The sequence below is a fragment of the Drosophila elegans genome, unplaced genomic scaffold, assembly GCF_018152505.1.
Source record: "Drosophila elegans isolate 14027-0461.03 unplaced genomic scaffold, ASM1815250v1 contig_814, whole genome shotgun sequence".
Lineage (NCBI taxonomy): Eukaryota > Metazoa > Arthropoda > Insecta > Diptera > Drosophilidae > Drosophila > Drosophila elegans.
In genome coordinates this window covers 20,935,289-20,953,341 of record NW_024546167.1, presented here as the reverse complement: position 1 = coordinate 20,953,341, position 18,053 = coordinate 20,935,289, and the positions used below count along the sequence as shown (strand labels likewise).

The 18,053-nt window shown below is 42.8% G+C and overlaps 3 protein-coding genes across 7 annotated transcripts; 1 reads left to right on the top strand and 2 right to left on the bottom strand.

Moving 5' to 3' along the window:
* Positions 1 to 80: 80 nt before the first annotated feature.
* LOC108149340 (epidermal growth factor receptor kinase substrate 8-like protein 1) lies at positions 81 to 8,192 on the bottom strand. 3 transcript variants are annotated; one of them, XM_017276833.2, is made up of 6 exons: positions 7,890 to 8,192; positions 3,665 to 4,067; positions 3,463 to 3,606; positions 1,154 to 2,767; positions 546 to 728; positions 81 to 483 (listed from the first exon to the last, which is right to left on the bottom strand). In XM_017276833.2, exons 2-6 carry the CDS (start codon positions 4,016 to 4,018, stop codon positions 391 to 393), a joined length of 2,388 nt encoding a protein of 795 aa, XP_017132322.1. In that variant the 5' UTR covers positions 4,019 to 4,067; positions 7,890 to 8,192; the 3' UTR covers positions 81 to 390. The 3 variants fall into 3 exon arrangements, with proteins under 3 accessions (XP_017132322.1, XP_041566190.1, XP_041566189.1); XM_041710256.1 differs by lacking the exon at positions 7,890 to 8,192 and adding an exon at positions 5,380 to 5,471; XM_041710255.1 differs by lacking the exon at positions 7,890 to 8,192 and adding an exon at positions 4,179 to 4,271.
* A 711-nt stretch (positions 8,193 to 8,903) lies between these two features.
* LOC108149564 (KRR1 small subunit processome component homolog) lies at positions 8,904 to 10,111 on the bottom strand. The gene has a single exon (XM_017277204.2). The coding sequence runs from the start codon at positions 10,035 to 10,037 to the stop codon at positions 8,997 to 8,999; it is 1,041 nt and encodes a 346-aa protein (XP_017132693.1). The 5' UTR covers positions 10,038 to 10,111; the 3' UTR covers positions 8,904 to 8,996.
* A 634-nt stretch (positions 10,112 to 10,745) lies between these two features.
* Positions 10,746 to 17,882, top strand: LOC108149380 (serine/threonine-protein phosphatase 1 regulatory subunit 10). Of its 3 annotated transcripts, XM_041710246.1 has the most exons (7): positions 10,746 to 10,844; positions 11,654 to 11,880; positions 11,955 to 12,052; positions 12,122 to 12,396; positions 12,553 to 13,926; positions 15,764 to 17,140; positions 17,171 to 17,882. In XM_041710246.1, exons 2-7 carry the CDS (start codon positions 11,878 to 11,880, stop codon positions 17,479 to 17,481), a joined length of 3,438 nt encoding a protein of 1,145 aa, XP_041566180.1. In that variant the 5' UTR covers positions 10,746 to 10,844; positions 11,654 to 11,877; the 3' UTR covers positions 17,482 to 17,882. The 3 variants fall into 3 exon arrangements, with proteins under 3 accessions (XP_041566180.1, XP_017132398.1, XP_017132406.1); XM_017276909.1 differs by having other exon boundaries at positions 15,764 to 17,882; XM_017276917.2 differs by having other exon boundaries at positions 10,762 to 11,586; positions 15,764 to 17,882.
* The last annotated feature ends 171 nt before the right edge of the window (positions 17,883 to 18,053 follow it).

The following is an 18,053-nucleotide window of genomic DNA, read 5'->3' as shown; positions in this document are numbered from 1 at the left end:
TAGTATTCCTTACCAATACTTATGAAACGATGTCCTTTTATCGCAATCGACCTTATCATTGATTACAACAATCAGAGGGATCCTTTGGATATAATTTTATTAAAACAAATTATTGCCGTCGCCTCCCTTTTTCATCATCATCTTGATCAGCATCAGCTTCAAGTCAACAGTTCCAATCTGGAGCTCCACTTAGGTTAGTCTTAAGGTTAGTTATAGTTTGCACACTCTCCTGCGAGCAAGTGCAAAGCATCGGAGCTAATCCAATCGGTTGGGGATCAGGACTAGCTTCCTAGACGGGACTGCTGATGTCTGGTCTCTCTCTCTAATGCTACGGATTCTCACTACGGATTATATGTGTATATGTATGCGGTAATCGTATATCGATCGATCCTAGAAGTAGCGGAACTCGCCCTTCTTGCCCAAATGCTTGCTACGCATCATGTCGGTGGGATCCGGTGATCTTTGCTCCATGCCTGCGTTGTCCTGGTTTGTAAATATGTCATTTAGTATGGCATTTGATAAATACAACTGGATGGAATACCCACCCCGGATCGCAGTTTGTTGCCCGAGCCTGGAGGACCCGCCTGTCCTGGCTGCTGTTGCTGCCCGTAGAACTGGGCTCCATCGCCATCGCCGAAATTGAAAGGGGTAACGATCGTGTGGGGCACATGGGCCACTTGTCCCCGCATGTTGCGCGCCTTCCACCACTTTCGGGTGTCGTCAAGGATCTAAAGTTAAGAGAAAAATAATACAGTTTTATTATTTTTTTTTTTTATATCAATTTTGGACCAATTTTAAAATGCCCTGTGCAATGGAATAAAATCTGATCTTTTAAAAGTATCATTTTTTGACGGTAAATCGAAATTTATATCTTAATAATAGAAAAGTGAAAAAAAATTAGAGTTAAAAAAACTATCATGTTTTAAAAAATAACAAAAAAAAAACCAAAATTGTTGTAACAAAAACTATATAAATTCAAAAAAAAATTATTATAATAATAATTAGTTTGGCTGTGCGTTTTGTTAATATAATAATTTATAAAATACATTGAACTCAAATGTTCGGACATAGCCCTATTGGTTTACGCTCCGCATTGATTATTAGATTTCAGTGCACAGTTTTACACACATAAATTTAAGAAAGCAATACCAACCTCTAGATATTCTCCCCGCATCACGCTGAGCTCCTTGTCGTTGTTGGCGGTGCGTGGATAGGTGACCAGCACAATCTTGGCACCCGCCGCCTGCAAATCCTCCAGCCAGGACTCGAGCATCTGATCGTCGCTGACATTTGGTGGACCACCCCTTCCTCCTCCGCCGCCGCCGCCCAATTCAGAAGAGGGTCCTGGACCAGAGCCACCGTATCCATTGCCCCCGGAACGAGATTCCCGCGTATGCAGATTCTGCAGACCAGCTGTGATGGCGCTGAGGGTTGGTCCCGGTCCTCCTGGTCCTCCATGGCCGCCATGACCGTGTGGTCCGCCCCTTCCCTCAATCGAGTCGAAGGAAAGCTCGCTGCGGGTGTTGAATTCAGAGGCGCTGATGGCTCCCGCTCTATCTCTCTCGCGTTCCCTTTCTCTCAACACATCATTGCCATGGTGGATGGTATACTTTTCAATGCCCATGGCCATGTTCATCCCGTTCCCCGAGTCGTAGTCATCGTACCCACCGCCGCCTCCTCCTCCACGACCATTTAGTCCAGATCCCGCTTGAACCTCCAGTCGGCGCTTGCTGACATGAGCGGGCGGGGAATTTGGTGGCGGCTCCAGCTCATCGTTGATCAGGTAATCGGGTGACCAGCCATCGAGGAAGACCGGATGATAGGAGCCCACATCGTCCTTCCACTGATCGCGCGGTATGACCCAGGCATCGCCCAACGAACGCCACAGCTCCGTCTCCTTGCTGGTCACACAGTTGATGAGCAGGTTGATGGCCTCCCTCGTGAGCAGGGGATTCACCACGCGTGCCGGCAGCTGCGACTCATAGTAGGTGTCACTAGAGGCCTCCACAATCAGGGCCAGCGGTGTGAACAGAAAGTGCACCAGCTCGGGGGCATTCGGGTCGTGGATGTGCGCCTTCAGCTTGGCCAGAAGGTTAAACGACAGCTTAAATTTGGCGAATATGTCCACGAATTCCTTCTCGTGTGGCGGCCGGGTTCTCAGGGTGAGCAAACCCTCGCCCGGATCCCTTTTCTTGGACTTGCGATTACGACGACGCCGCTCGAGTTCCCGCGAAGCTGCAGCCGCATGTTGGAGTCGCGCTATGAACTTCTCAATGTCATCGAAACAGTGATTTAGAACGGCCACATCGCGTTCGTATTTCTCGCTGGATGTGGAGCTGGTCTCATCGCGTTCCGCTCCTCCGCCTAATCCTCCTCCGATACCACCATGTTCCGAGTCCGTCTCGCCACCGATGTGGGCTACATCCTCGCCAGAAACTCCCACCACGCCGGCCCTCATTCCGTACTGCTCCACGCTGCTGTTCCCTTGGTGCATTTGATGGTGATGGTGGCTCTCACGCTCACGCTCGCGATCTCGATCCCGATCCCGCTCCCTTTCCCGTTCGCGCTCCATCCGCTGCTCCCTGTGCTGGTGCAACTCCACGCGACTGTGCGACGACGACGAGGATGTCTTGCTCATCATCATGGCCATGCTGGACGCCCCGCCTCCCGACTGCGTGGGCGTGGCACCGCGCTGCTGCGTGATCATCTTGCCACTTCTCAGCTGCTTTAGGTCCTCCACCAGATGAACAGCGGACACGCTTTGTGACTGTAAGAAGAAAAAAGTGCAATTGAAGGGTTATTACTTGTGAAATTAAAGAAGATTTTAGGATCTTAAGTACAGGGTATCAAAACCTTTTGAAATTAACTTAGGTTTATGGTCAGGGGTTCTCAAAATTGGCATATTTCAGTGCCCTTACAAACATAATTTATAAAAACAAGCACAAATATAACGAACATCAGTTTAGAGTCGATTATTCGTTTGGATTAGCGATGAAAAGTAAACTCAATGTAAGTAAACAAATAAAAGAACGTTTAAAAATTGTTGAAAATAAGCTGCATTACAATTTAAAAAGCTTTATCAACAAAATGTTAAGAACTGAAATGAGTAACAACCTCACACTGATAACATATGTAAAAGTAAATTTTATTTTTTTGCGATAAGTGCAGTGACCATTTTTAAATTTAACCGGATTAAATATGTGCACTGTACATATCATGTGTCAACCGACCAGTGACAATCTTATGTCAAGTTTTTTTTTTTTGCGCAATTAAACAACATCATTTTACTGAAAATAAGCTACAGTAAATTGCATGACACATTCCACTTAAAAAGAATGAATATAAATTTTGGAATTCTAAATTAGCTTTATCAATTTGGTAATTTCAAACTAGAAAGGCTTGGTTGCTTCCTACTTTTTTTTTACCATCATACAATCATAAAATAAGAGTTACAATGCTCACCTGGAAAATGTGCATCTCGGAGCGGGAACCACCGCCTCCGGACACGATAAAGACCAGAATGTTGTTGTACAGCTCCATGGCGTCGTTGGAGGTGAAGGCGGTGGGCTCCTGGACCAGGGAAGCTGGAAATCTTTCGATGATGTTCTGGAAAAGAGGGATTTCGATAAGCTAAAGGCCTAAAAAGACAATACTCCGGACTTACCCCCGTTTCGTAGTCCATGATGAGAACCCACTGGTAGTCCAGACAGAGCTGCATCTTCTGCGACCAAATCCCAGTGGTCTTCTCCAGCTGAAGGAGTCGTCGCATTCCGTCTGCGGGATACACAATGCCCGACTCCTTGTTCACCGTAAAGGTGGCCAGGTGCTCCAGCAGGTAGGTGGGCTTGTCGTGCAGATCGCTTTCCATCCGCTCCCGCTCCTCGCCACCGCCACTGCGATCATCTCCGGAGTAGTCTCCACCTCCTCCTCCGCCACCACCACCATGGGCGCCGCCTCCTCTCAAGCTTCCACTGCTATTTCCGGCACTGCCTCCGCCATTCGAATGATGGTTCACCATAGTGTCTCCCAATCCGGTTTCAGGCTTGCTTCCACGCCTGAAACTCAGTCTGAAAAATAGGAAAAATTATACTTAAGATTATTAAATGCCAGCTAAAGTTAAGCTATTCATAAACAATTAGGTTGGGCTTAAATATTTTGAATACCAAAAGTGTTATTACCGTTTAGAAAGTCGGTTGAACATCACTTAAATGTTTCTTTGGTTTACAAATAACGTTGCTACTACTTTAATGAATTCTGCTTCATTGGATAATAGAATTATCAGTTATAAATTACCCAATATATAATTTTTGTATTTGTATTTATTTTTGGGATGTCAGAATTTCTAAGCGGACTTCAAAAACATGTTTAACTTGAATTAATTCCTTAATAAAGAACACCACAAGAAATCCGGCTTTAGTTTTTTTTTAGATTGCAAATATTCTGTGTGCATTGGGAGGCTGCCAAATAAGAGTTTCACATTGACACATGAGTTTTTAAAGGGTGTGGTCTGCGTTCCCAATTTGGTTTTCTCAAGATCTTAAAATTTGCATTGACCAAGTTTTAGATACAAGGTACAACAATTGATCTTCGAAAATGTATAAAATCATTTTGTATAAAATCATTTTGTATTTTGTGCAGCTGAAACTTAGATAATCCCTCAGTGTTTTAAGATTTTCTCTAAGCTCCCATCTAAAACCCCCTAAATCCTCTTTAGCCCCTTAGATATTGCGCAGCCAATGAGACTCTGACTCAGACCGCATTCCACACAGCCACTAACGTTATAACACATACACTTAAAAGCGATCCGCACATGGCCGCAATTATTCTCAAACTTTAACATTTCGTTGTTGGCTTGGATCAGCATTGGAATTCAAAAATCGCGCGAGTTCCCCGGGTTTGCCTCTTAACTGATTGTCTCCACTTGTGCTACACAGAAAATAACATTTGGATAGTTCTCAAGGTCGCTGAAGAACCAAAGCTATGGTGACATTTTACATTTGGACAGCAAATAAAAAGCAACACAATTAAAGTTTATCTATAATTTATCAAATTAAGCCAGTTTATCATTTCAAATAATCCTGGCAATTTAGGGTTTAAGGTTTAATATTTGAGGACTTTCTTATAAAGAAAAAAAAAGAATTTTTAACCAAATAGTGTGTCAGTATTATATCAAAATATTTGACAAATCTTGTAACCGAAGTGCTTAAAACAAAATAATAATAAAATCAAAATCGGGCTTAAAGTGATCTTAACATTTTTCAAACCTTCTTGTATCAAGTTTTAAATGTTCTTAACTGTTTTCTTATTTAAAAATAAATAAAAAATCAATATCGGGTTTGAACTGATCTTAATATTTTTCTGTGCAGCAAATAAACACACCTGCAAAAACACACACATGTGAAACTGAGATTTGCAAACACACTCTCCCTCGCTCTCTCTCTCTCTATCTCACTAACGAACAGACACTATAGTTCAGCCGCTCCCTCGACTCAAGTAACAACTGTTCCCCTGTTTAAGGCTGGGCTCAGGCGCCGACTGCGACGCCAACTGCACAGTCGACGGCGGCAGAGACATTCCAATCTACACATAACAAAATTCAGAGGTCAAATTAAACGTAAATAGTTAAATATTTTAAATTCATGATGATATAAATGATTATTCTCACTTAAAAGACTATTTAAATTTAAAAAAATCTGATTAAAGGTTTTGGTATCAATGTAGTATTCCAGCAAATATAGTTTTTTAAAATTAACAAACTGATAGGTAAATTCATCAAGTTTAAAAATTTAAAATCTTTCTTCCTGTGTACCTATCTGCCAGGGGCGCAGGGTCAAGGGGAGGGGGGATGTGTACTTGCAACAGGTGAAAGAGAAAACTGTTTGGGGGGTCAGCTAGAGTACACTATCTTGCAAACGATGTTGCCCAAAAGGAAATCGCAGTAAACAAACAACTCCAAATGCATATAAAAAGAAAACATTGACCCACTACACCCCTGGAAAGTCTTTATTTTTGTTACGATGCAGAGCTGTGTTATATTATCTCGGCGTTTTATTTTTTGTACAAGCCCCATATTGCATCATACTCGTGGAATTTGACAGCTTTGTGTTTTCGCTCTTTTTATTTTCAGCAGCTTAGGAGGCAGTGACGAAACGCGATAAACATTATCGCACTTCAATGAATGCGAATTTGTAAGGCTTAAGTTTTTTTAGTTTTTGAACTAGTTTTGGTATCAAGTTTATAAAAGAACCAGCAAATTTGCATTGTGTATCTCGTTCTCCTTTAAGATAAAAAAAAATTGGCAAAAAAATTACTTTTAGAAGAAGGTGTGCACCTAGTTTAAATAATTGTTAAAATACAATTGTTCCCAAATTCATTGCACAATATTTCTAGGGTATATAAAAATACATAGTGCTGTAAAGAATCGAAATTTTACAAGAAACAACTTAAAATGTTCTCAGTATAAATATCTTAGGCATTCCCGAAGAAATTTAAAATACCTTTACTCGTAGTGGAATACTACTACTAACTTCATTCAGGTGAAGATAATTAATTGAGGCCTGATAACCATGAGATGGGAATTAATGTCTCAAATAATTCAGACAGCACGGATTTAGATAAAAAGGCGGTGGTTCGTTTACTTGTTTTACTTTTATTATCGCTCATACTTTTTGGTAGCAAAGGCAAAACAACAAACAACAATAGTTGTTTTTGCTGTTCTTTGGGTGAAAACCAGCTCGAGAAGGCAGGGGGCTGGGAGGGGAGGGGAAAGGCGAGACATCGACACCCTGATCTACACTATTGCCATCCCCCTCTCGCGCATGCGTGGCAGGTTGACTGACGTCTGAGTATCAGTGTGTGCGGCTTGAAAAGGTATTTGTCTCCGTGTCTCTTTTCCTCCGCCCGCCACCAACCACCCCCCTCTCCTGTTGCTGCAACTTAAGTTTTTGACCGACCGCATTTTTTAAGCTTTCTTTTCCACCTGTTTTCCGATTTCCTCTCTCACTTTGCGCAGTTCATATTTTACAAGTCTCTCACATGCACACACACAAAGCCACCTCCAAGCCGCACTCACACAGGTGAGGCTTTACAGTAATATGCGTGCGTAAACATACAGTGGTTACTTGAAATAATAATGTTATTAAACATAAGTCCCGTATCGAGTAATGAAAAACAATTTTAAGCATTCATCAATACTCTTTAGAACTAAACCCAAAAACATTAATCAGGATGTTTTTAGCCGGTACTGACAAGCCTGCATATTACTTGAATTTTAATGGGTTTAAATAAATAAGAAAGCTTACCAATCGACAATTTTATGTAAGCTAAAGCAATTTTTACCGATCAGTTCAAAATTTCATAAGGCATATTTTTAAGCCGCTCACTTTTTAGAGTTATTAAATGTTAAAGGTCTCACGGAATCGAAGGTTCACTATTTACAGGTATCACTGTATATACAAAAGTGGGAGCGGCGGCAGGTTTCGTATTGATTTTCAACGCTTTTGTTCAATTCATTCACTAATTCACACATACAGGCTTAATTTCGCTATGTACAATATTCTAATTGACCGCATTTTCCTGTGATATGTGTGATAAAACCGTATATACACACGTACATATGTGCATTCCCTTCACACTCACTCGCACTACAGGTATGGATATCTCGTTAGCATTTCGATATCATCCTCTCACCTGGCACATTCTTTTTCTAATTAGCATGAATCCGAATCTCTGTCACGTTCACCTGGTATTTTAACTGGTTTTCGTTTTATTTTTGGCTTTAGTTTTTTAACTGCGATCACTGGAGCATTGTTTTATTTTTTAATTCAAACATTAAAAGTAACTGTTGTTCAGCACTTAATCCTCTCTTCTTCTTCCTACTCCTTCTTTACCTGTCTTCGCCGTTTCTTTCTGTCTTTTTCTGGCCTCCGCCTTTGGTGTTGTGCCTTCTCGCTCCTCGTCGATTTTTATTTTTAAGTCGGCTTTCTTTTGCTCCGTTCTTTTTGGTTCTCACAAACCGTTTTCTTCTTTTTTGTTGTCGCTTGTGGAAAACAAACGTACAAATAACAATAACCCCGGAACGTAGTTGTTATTGTTGTGGCTTTTCAGTCGCCGTATTTGTTGTTTTTGTCAAACGCACGCGAGCGTTCGTCCGCTTCTTAAGCGCGTTTAGTACATGTCAGTTCAGTTGGTACGAAAAAATCGTACTAACTTGGCTGACTCGTAGCAGGGCTGGGAAAATTTATCAAAGATATCGATAGTTTTTTGAAAAATATTAAGTTTTTTATCACGATATTTTTTTTAGCTTAACATTGAAATATCGATATTATTATTGATATATGCTAATATTTCTTCTTCAAAGCCGTGAACCCAAAGAAATTATACCGTGATGTTTAAAAAGGGAAAATAGAAAAATGGAGCCAACCTTATGTGTTCCTCGTTTGAATGAAATTTTTAAGGTCCTACTGCGCGTTGCCCTTAAAGTCTATCACTCATACGCACTGTTGGCTTTCATAATTTATTCTAATCTAGGTAGCGTTGATTTCTACGATTTGAACGAGATCAATCTGTGGACAAGTTTTTTTGGACAAAATTAAAAGTTGTAAAAGTATATTAGGGCAACACCTAATTTATAATCCTTAGGCTTTTAAAATGACATACTAACTACACAAAAATGTATACCATAAATCTAAAACAAAAGTGATTTAACATATGCAAAACTAAAAAGCTAAAAACAAAACCATTTCAGCAATCTAGAAATTCCATGATTTAAAATATTAAAGAAAATTACGAATCCCACAATCCCCCTTATGTAAATAAAATCATTTGGCTTTTAAATCTGCATATTAGCCACACGAAAAGTAAGAGATAGTTACGATTTAAAAATTAAACAAATCAATAATAACTTTGATTTTCATTGCTTCATCTCAGCTCACAATCTTTTTTATTGAATAAATCTAAGGCTAATTAAAAAACTATCAAATAGAAAAGCATCCAGATCAGCTTCTCGCCTTCTTGTTGGCCTTGATTAGCTTGGCCTTTAGGGCCTTCACATCCACCTTGCTGGAGGAGGAGGCAGAGTCCTCCACGTTCTTCCGCTTGGAGGATGAAGGCTCCTCCGTGGGCGGCACAAAGTCCTTGTTGCGGCGCTCGTCCTGCCGCTTGGCCGCCTCCTTTTGCTTCTCGCTGCGCTCCTGGTTTCGCTTGGCCTGCTTTTGCTCCTGGTTGAGGAAGTACTCGCCGCTGGCCAACTGCTTGTCCACCTTGCTCTCCGGCTGGCTGGGCGGGAATGGGGTGTACTCCTTCTTTTGCTTCTTGACCTTTGGCTGCTTGCGTTTACTGATGTTCTTGTTCTTGAATTTGGGCAGGAACCTGGACCAGTCCTCGTTGGCCAAACGCGGGTCCTTCATCAGTTCGCGCTTGATCATCAAAGCCTTAATGTTGTATATGGGATGCACATTGTTCATGGTCTCCAGGACAATATCCCTAACCTGCTGCAGGCCTTTGTAGGGACCCAAGGCAGATACAGTGTTGCCTTGCACCAAAACATAACAATCGGTAAGCAGTTCGATGGATTTCAGAGTGGCTCCATTGGGTCCTATTAAGCGCTGGCGACGCTTCACAAACTTCTCCTTTTTGTGCACCAAATTGCCAATCTTAATGATATCACAGCCAATGTCATCCTGCAGCACCCGCTTTGCCTGTTCGAAGGGTACACTTCGGGCCATCAGTTTGATCATGTCCCGCGCCTTGATGATGATATAGGGGTCCCACGTCTTCCGGCTGGTCTTCACCACCATGCTGCCCTCCATTAGGTCCAGTTCCGCCTTCAGATGGTGCTCCTCCAGGCACTGCTCCACCAGGGGCCAAACTTCTTTGAGATAGCGCTCCCTGTATTTTGGAAACAGCGTGGCAAAGGAACTCTCCTCCACCATTCCGTGCGGATTGTCCTCCTGCTTAAAAGCCGGAATCTTCATGGACCACGCATTATCCACCGGCTCCGTGCTGATTTTGGTCCCCTCCGCTTCGCTGTCGCTCATTTTTACGTATTTTTATATGATTATTCCTGAACAGGTATAATTTCTTGCACGCTTGATTTGACAGAGCTGCCAGATCAGCGGATAAAGGTATGTGACCTAATCACATTTTCAGTTTAACAGTATTTTTTAAGTTTAGTATTAATTTTATTTTATGTTACAAAAGAAGTTTTGATATTCTTTTAAATAAATTTTGAAGCATATATATTTTATATTTATTTGGTTTATTTATTTATATAATGGTAGCTCAAGGTTTAAACCTTAAAGCTTATCGGCAACTTACAGCATTTGTAAATGACCTCCAACTCCTCTAGGATAATAATATATTTTTAATATTAAAATAAGAGAAACATATTACAATTTTATGGATGGGTTGGGTTTTTGAAGGAACAAGATGATTTTTGTTATATTTTCGTTGGTAGAGTTTGGTGTTAGCTGGGTTGTCGGAAAAGAAAGTTTTTTACATTTTTTTGGGAGTTGAAAGGGCGGCTGGTCGCTGGGCTGGAGCTATTACAGATTGGGAAAGAATTCTGGAGTATTATGTATATAAAATAAATGGTAACTAAACCAAAAAAAATTATAAGCCTTTAGATGTGGTTCACAATTTCTTAAATAAATGTTAAAAAATAATACTAGAAGACAAACAAAAAATGTTTACACTTGTTGGTATTATTCAAAAAAGCAACGTCTATTTTTCATGGTATTTTTCAACGCTCAGCTAACGGTCACACGATTTTGTAAAACTAAGCCGAGCGCACGCTGGAATTTTCGGAGAAAGAAAAATCGTCGCAAATAAAATATATAAAAATTGTAAGGCCGATAAAATATTGTATATACATATATTTTCTGGTAGGCTCATTAAGTTCTTACTCGACCAAAATGTCAGCGGACAAAGTCGCCAAAAAGTCTGGCTAATTTTGGGGCGTGGACGTGATCAAGATTAGCATAAAGACAATTCATTAGCATTAAACAAAGATAAACAATACAAAGTGGCCGATATTGTAAATACTGTAATTGCTATAAAAACGCAAATTTTCTAGCATTTCATTTGGTTGCGGATTTAATTACGCATTGTGAAAAAATTGTGAAAATCAAAATGGCGTCTTTTTTGTGTGCGTGGCAGGGCACTGCCAACTTGCTTGAAATTAAGCGAAACTGAGTAGCTTTCACTTTCTGTTTTCCCAAATGTCAATCTTGGGTTGTACAAAAAGAAAAGCTGAGAGTCATTCGTGCTACAAAGGTTAAAGCAATCGCATGTTTTTTTTGTAACACGCTAGTTTTTAATTTTTGGAGAGTGGACAGCACGCGGGGTTGCACTCGCATATCGATTATCGATAACCGCGGAGCACACGTCTGCATTTTCCCAAGTGCCTAAAAAAAATTGCGACGCGAAGAACACGTTTTCCCGCAGCATAGAAAAACACAAAAAGAAAACAATAAAAATTTGCCAAGGAATTGGTTTACTAGCAGCTATTACAATAAATGAAAAAAACGACTCAACTGCTGGCGACAGCAGCTGAAATTTGTTTTTCCTTCGTTTTAAAAGTGAATTGTAGGGCTTCTGCATAGTTTTATCTTTACGAAATCGGTTCTCAGACAGTTGTTTTCTGCTATTTTAGATCAATTTGGAAGGCTTGCGAAAGCTGATTTTGATGGAATTACGTAATCAGTGGAAATTTTGTATCCATTAGTTACGCACACCAACAAACGAGCGTCGGCACACGCAGGCACCAATACACACAAACTTTCACGCATATGGTCATACCAGCACGCGTGGGAGAGAGACGGCAATAGGGTCTATAGTGTTGCCAGACCTTGTTTCTCTTGCGACAAACAAAGGAAAATGGTGAGTTTGAAAATGAATATAACCATGAACAACCGTGTCTAATTAAAGTGATTTATTTTGAAATATTTAAATAGCCTCGCATAGTGCCATTGCAATTGTTGCGGTGCCTTCGGGTGCTGTTGGACAATAATGGTGGAATTTTAAGTGCTTCGGAGGTGAAACGCATTTCGGGGTAAGTTCACCACACAACACAGCAGCGCCCCCTGGTGGCCTCTATTAATATGTTTTCTTTCCCCCACAGTTTGATGGCGAAATATTCAAAAAAACTGGTTTCGAAATGTGTTTACGTACAAATACTAAAGTCCACGAAGACGGAGTTGTTGGGTGACTTTATGGCCGTGGGCGGTTGGTCGCTGGTCTACACTTGGTTAAATGATGCCATTAGGGCGATGAATTGGCCCCTGGTTCAGGAAATCCTGGAATTATTGCTCCTTTCCCCAGTGGATGTCAATCGGCTGAAGATCAATTCGGCACCCATTTTGGTCAAGGGTCTGTGCAAGGATGGCGGCAATGAAGGTGAGTTTCGTGTTCTTTTTGGTCCTGTTGTTCAGTCCTCTTTTTATCCTGTTCAATACTGTTCAGAATCTTGTTGTCGCGCCTATTTGGAGCATCCTTCTATCCATTTTTCTGCCTGGGGATTACTAATTGCCTTTCTTCGACCCCATTTTCCAGGTGTACGCATTCTGGCCAAGCGTTTGGTGGAGCAATGGCTGAAGATTGTGACGGAGAACACAAGCGTGATGATCCAGCAGCAGCCTCCTCCACAAATCGCGGCAGCAGCTCCACCTGCCGCCCCGTTGGTTGCTCCAGGACTTCCGGCGGACTCTGCCTCGTCCTCGGACAGCACGGACAGTGCCGGCGCCCCCGTCACATACACCATCACCTCGGCGGCCAATAGCAGTAATTCCAACAGCATAACCATCAAGTGGAAACCGCTGCTCGATAAGCCAGATGATGGCGATGAAGATGAAGCTGATCCCCTAGCAGTATCCTCATCATCGCACAAAGACAACCAGGAGGAGGATGATCACCAGGATGAGCAGGCCCATGCAGTATCTGCTGACACCAGTCTGGGGAAAAAGTCGTCCAGTTTAGATGATAGTAGTTCAGCTTCAGCGGCTTCAGAGGTTAAGTCTGGGGAGGACGTTGATAATAAGAAGCATAAGAGCGCCAAAAGCAGCGACAAGAGTAAACGGTCCGAGAAGGAGCGCGAGAAGGATAGAAAGAAGGAGAGTAGTTCCTCGAGCCACAGGTCCTCCTCATCTAGCCATAAGTCGTCGTCGTCTTCCTATTCCTCCTCCTCTTCGAAGAGTAGTTCCTCCAAGAGCTCCTCCTCATCTTCCTCCTCATCCTCCTCCCATCGCAGTTCGAGCGATAAGCATCGCGATAAGGACAAGGCTCGCTCCAGTTCTGGTTCATCCAGTTCAAGCAAGGACCGAGAGCGCAGCGGTTCGTCCTCATCCTCTTCCTCGAATAAACACAAGTCCTCAAAGTCCTCATCCTCCTCATCGTCGTCGTCGTCGAGCTCTGGTTCTGGTTCGTCTAAAGATCGCAAGGACAAGTCCTCGTCATCATCCTCTTCGTCGTCGAAGCAGGAGAAGGACAAAGATAACAAGCTAATGCCTCCGCCAGCAGTGGCATCAGCACCATCTGCTAGTGCATCTCCCACTGCTTTGGCCAAGGAGAGCGAGGCACAGAAGCCCAGATCCATACCGATCATGTCCAGAAAGGCCTCGATTTCGATAGAGATACGCCGGGATACGGAGAAAACGGCCACGGTGAAGACGTACCAGTCCAAATTCAGATCGCACGGTCTGACAGAAGAGGCACCGCCTCCTCCCTCGCGAAAGGGTTTGAAGAAACCCACTTCATCGGTGGTTCCACCGGCACCAGCTGCTACTCTACTGGCTGTACCGCCGCCGCTGAAGCGTCCTTCGCCGCCGCCCAGAGATTCGCCCACCGAGAAGAAGGCCAAGATCGACATGAACACCATCGCCGGACATGTGGAGCGGCCCGGAGCCGCCAAACTGATTGCGCCCAAAAAGAGTAAGCATCCGATTTCGAAAAACCCTACTAATGCTCTCCTTCTTTTCCATTCCATTTCACAGCGCTCGGAGTCTTTGGTGGTTTTTGCTTTTGTGTTCGATCGGAGTCTCGAAAGTCTCGTACTCCGCCGTATTATTTTTCTCCTCAAGGTGTTTAATTTTGCTTGGGATGGGGTCTTAAATTCTAGAAGTGTGTGGGGTTTTTGAGTAGCTACTTTGCATTTGTTATGTATTGTGGGGCAAATCCCCTAGATCGAGATTGAATTGTAAATTACCAAAGTGTGTGAGTCTAAAGACGTTGTTTCCAACCGGCTGACGAAGGATGATGTCCGGAGGTCCGAGTTCGAAGTTCGAGTTCGGGGCACACTGCGCATGCGCTGAAACCGAAACCAAAATCCAAAAGAAATCTGAGGCACAGACGATGTTGCCGCCGCGACTGCCGCTTGGTGTTAAGTATCCCAAACTCTCAAATCTTGAACGTATTTTGCTTAGCTTAGCTATAAGGTATGTAGATTCCATTGGCTCGAAGCCCACTTTAAAAACTTACAAATAAAAATACGATTTCCTCTAGAAAAATACGATTTTTCTATTGAATAAAAAAATGCATTGAGCGCAAAAGAAAAACTAAAACGAAAAACTATTGACTTGAGCTGGCGGTTCTAGACGTTTGGTAGGTGGATCACCACCCCGTGGGCATGAATCCCAGCTGCTTCGCTTTGGCCTCGATGATTGTCGTGCGTCGTGTGTCACCGAGGGTCGCCATGATTGTTTTCCCGGTTAGATAAGGGAATCCCCCCCGTGTTCACCCACTCCACATATTCAGTGCATCATCATCAGCAGCACGGATGCGTCACTTTGTCGGCAGAGCTGCACGATGAGCCTGATCTGATCGCTGTTATGTTTGGTCGATTAGAAAGCAAAGATTTTAGTAATCTATTTGAATTAAGTTAGTCTCATATTTATTGAAAAAGTTTATAGGATCCTAATAAATATTTTAAAGCCTCAAAGCTAATTAAGACCAAAAGCTATTTATATTAAAGTTTTCAATTAAACACTGTCCGTAACAAATTCCACTAACACTTGAGTAGTAAACAAGTAGTACACATTTTTTTTTTTTTTTTAAATTTTTTTAAGAAATTATATAAGTTCTAATAAATTTTGTATATTTGAGATCAATATCAATTTACATTGATCCTTTAAATTAAAAACTTTGTTGGTAATAAATTATACTTGACAGTTATATAACAAAAGTTGAAATTTTGATTTGGCAAAAAAAATTCACGATCTTTAAAAATAAAGAAAAAAACTAACGTAAAATGTCAAAAATCTTAACCTTAAAAAAAATATAAGTTTAAGTGCTGTTTAATACCCCTTCTACGCAGCAGAATAGAAAAAAAGCAACACTTCTACTAATACTGTATACTATAATATTGAGTTTTATCAGTTTCCGATCAACTTCAGATATAAACGCAATAACTATCATTAGGAAGATAGTTGTTTATTACAAAGACATACTAATTTTCAAAAGATGAACTACCCTATACCTTTTTACAACTTTTATAATAAAAACTTGTTAATAATTTTCCATCTTTTTAGGTTGGATTAGCTTGTTTAGTACTTAAAATTTTCATAAGCGCCCTAATTACTCAAATTATGGGACTTAAGTGGGTGGGCAGCAGTCTGTTATTTTTACTTTACTTTTCCTGATTTCCAGCAAAAGCAAATACCACCAATTTGACCAACTCCTAGCAAAAAACCCTCAACCAATTATTTAAACAAACAAATTATTACTAAATAACTAGTTCAATTGCTAACTATTCCTTTGTTGTTTTTTTCAGTTCAAACCCTGGTGGAGACCAATCTGTTTTCGGATGCATTGGCCGCCTCAATTGAGCCCAAAAAGGTGGTGAAGCGTAAGCGAAACTTTGCCAATTCCCCCACGGACAAGGATTCCCCGGTGGCACCATTGAAGTTCTATCAGGACACGCTAGACGATTCGAAGAGTGAAGAGAAGTCGGACGATAGCAGCAAGGAGAACGACGATGCTCGAGGCTCTGGATCACCCAGCAAGGATACGGATGTCGATGATGATGATATTCCCTTGAAACGAGTCAAGGAGGACATCGAGCAGAAGGTGCAGAAGGAAAAGGCGGCGGCAGGTGGAGAAGGAGGCGAAGCGGGCAACACCTCTGACACGGCGGACGATCTGCCCGAGGAGCCGAGGAAACCAGGTCCTGGCTGTGGTCCCAATGGACCACCTGGTGTCCTCATGCTGCACCGTCGCAAGGGCCCCAAAAAGAAGCTCACTTGGCAGCCCGAGGACAAGCTCACCCAAATAAAATACTTCGAGGTGGATCGATCGGAGCGCGTGAATGTGATGAAGCAGACCTTCTTGGAGATGAAGAATCTGGAGCGATTCAGCGAACGGGATGCGATGACGATTGCGCGCCGTGGCTTCGATGACACCATGGAGCCGCAAATGGAGTGGCGTCCGCTGATCGAAGTGGACAATGTGCCCGATCACCCCAATGGCAATCTCTCCAAGCAGCGACAAGTGCAAATGGACAGGGAGGCAACCACGCTGCGAGCTCTCTACTTCTCCCCCGACATGATTCCCGATAGTGCTGCCGAGGCGGAACTGGAGCCACATTTTGCCCATGACATTCCCGTAATACCCATGGACGATTTGACTGGCAATCCGGATGCTGTCAATGACTACAGTGCCTTAGCGTGGCCGGAACCCAAGGGCTATGCGAGCAGTTCCGGGATGGGAGCGAGCAACAGTGGATCGGATATGGGTTTCAGTGAGAATATGATGCCGGTGCTGGGTGGCGCCGGACCCAATATGATGGCCAATCCCTTTGATCCGTTCATGGGTCGCATGCCGGCTCCAGCGCCCATGACGCACTCACCCAATCTCATGCCGAATGGACCGCCGCAGATCTGGCAGAATCAAATGGGTCCCGGTGGTGGTGTGGGTATGCCACCTGGTGTGCCGCCCATGATGAATGGGCCACCGGTTGGTGGTCCAGGGATGGACATGAACAACATGAACAATATGCCGCCGCAGAACTTTATGGGCATGCCGCCATTCGGTGGACCACCGCCACCGGGATTCAATCAGTACCCGCCCATGATGATGAATGGTCCGGGACCTGGACCTCCGGGAATGGTGGGACCCAATGGTCCTCCCATGATGAACGGGCCACCCAATGGTCCGCCCATGATGAACGGGCCACCCAATGGTCCGCCCATGATGAACGGGCCACCTAATGGACCTATGATGAATGGAATGGGACCTGGACCCATGCAGAATGGAGGTCCCAGGAACAACAACAATCGGAATAAGAACAACAATGGTGGCAATTGGCGCAGCGGTGGCAACAACTTCCAGGACAACTCCGGCGGCGGCGGCAACTGGCGGTCAGCGGGAACTGGCTCCAATCGAGGCGGTGGCAGTGGTGGCAACACGGGCATCTGCAAGCAATTCATGCGCGGCCACTGCAACATGGGCAAGAACTGCAAGTATGTGCATCCGCAGAAGAAGCGCATGTAGGACTTGCCCGAATCTTCTGCGGAAGATTCAGCTGTATAGATCTCAGGCGACGCACAACATCAAACGGAGGCACTGATTCTGGAATCAAATCCCCACACACGCAAGACTGTAGCCAGGTTAGACGCCGCCGCTGTTAGTTCGTTAGTTCGTTAGCTTATCTCTAAGTGTATATATGTATCTGATATAGTTTTGTGTAGAGCGGCAGTTTATTATCCCTAAGTTATTTAGTCTAAGATATACGTTTAGGCAACATATTGTTGTCGAGTACTTAAACCGAAGACTCTCCTCCCGAATTTTTGTATACCCGCTCGCTAGCTTCTATAAATTATGCAGATTATTCATACAGTTACGTATTTATAAGTTCATACAATTAAAGACCAAGTCATATGATGAAAACAAAAGAAGCGTATTTCTTTAATTTTTTTGAATAGGAATGTAAGGAACCGAATTTATGAATACCCTGGCATAATATTTTTGCTTGTTTTGTTGAAAAATATTAAAAAGTTGCTTACCTAAGCATCGTAAATGGATGATTTAAAATTGATGACACACTAAAAAGACAAAAATGCATA

Bases quoted from the DNA above. Each gene is read 5' to 3' on its own strand.
- LOC108149340 (XM_041710255.1), bottom strand. From the start codon at position 4,201: ATGTTCAACCGACTTTCTAAACG. The intron at 4,068-4,178 runs GTAATAACACTT...CCTATTTTTCAG, and splicing joins TTCAACCGACTTTCTAAACG to ACTGAGTTTCAGGCGTGGAA. The intron at 2,768-3,462 runs GTGAGCATTGTA...TTCTTCTTACAG, and splicing joins CCGAGATGCACATTTTCCAG to TCACAAAGCGTGTCCGCTGT.
- LOC108149380 (XM_017276909.1), top strand. The intron at 12,053-12,121 runs GTAAGTTCACCA...TTTCCCCCACAG, and splicing joins GAGGTGAAACGCATTTCGGG to TTTGATGGCGAAATATTCAA. The intron at 13,927-15,763 runs GTAAGCATCCGA...TGTTTTTTTCAG, and splicing joins ACTGATTGCGCCCAAAAAGA to TTCAAACCCTGGTGGAGACC.
- LOC108149564 (XM_017277204.2), bottom strand. From the start codon at position 10,037: ATGAGCGACAGCGAAGCGGAGGGGACCAAAATCAGCACGGAGCCGGTG.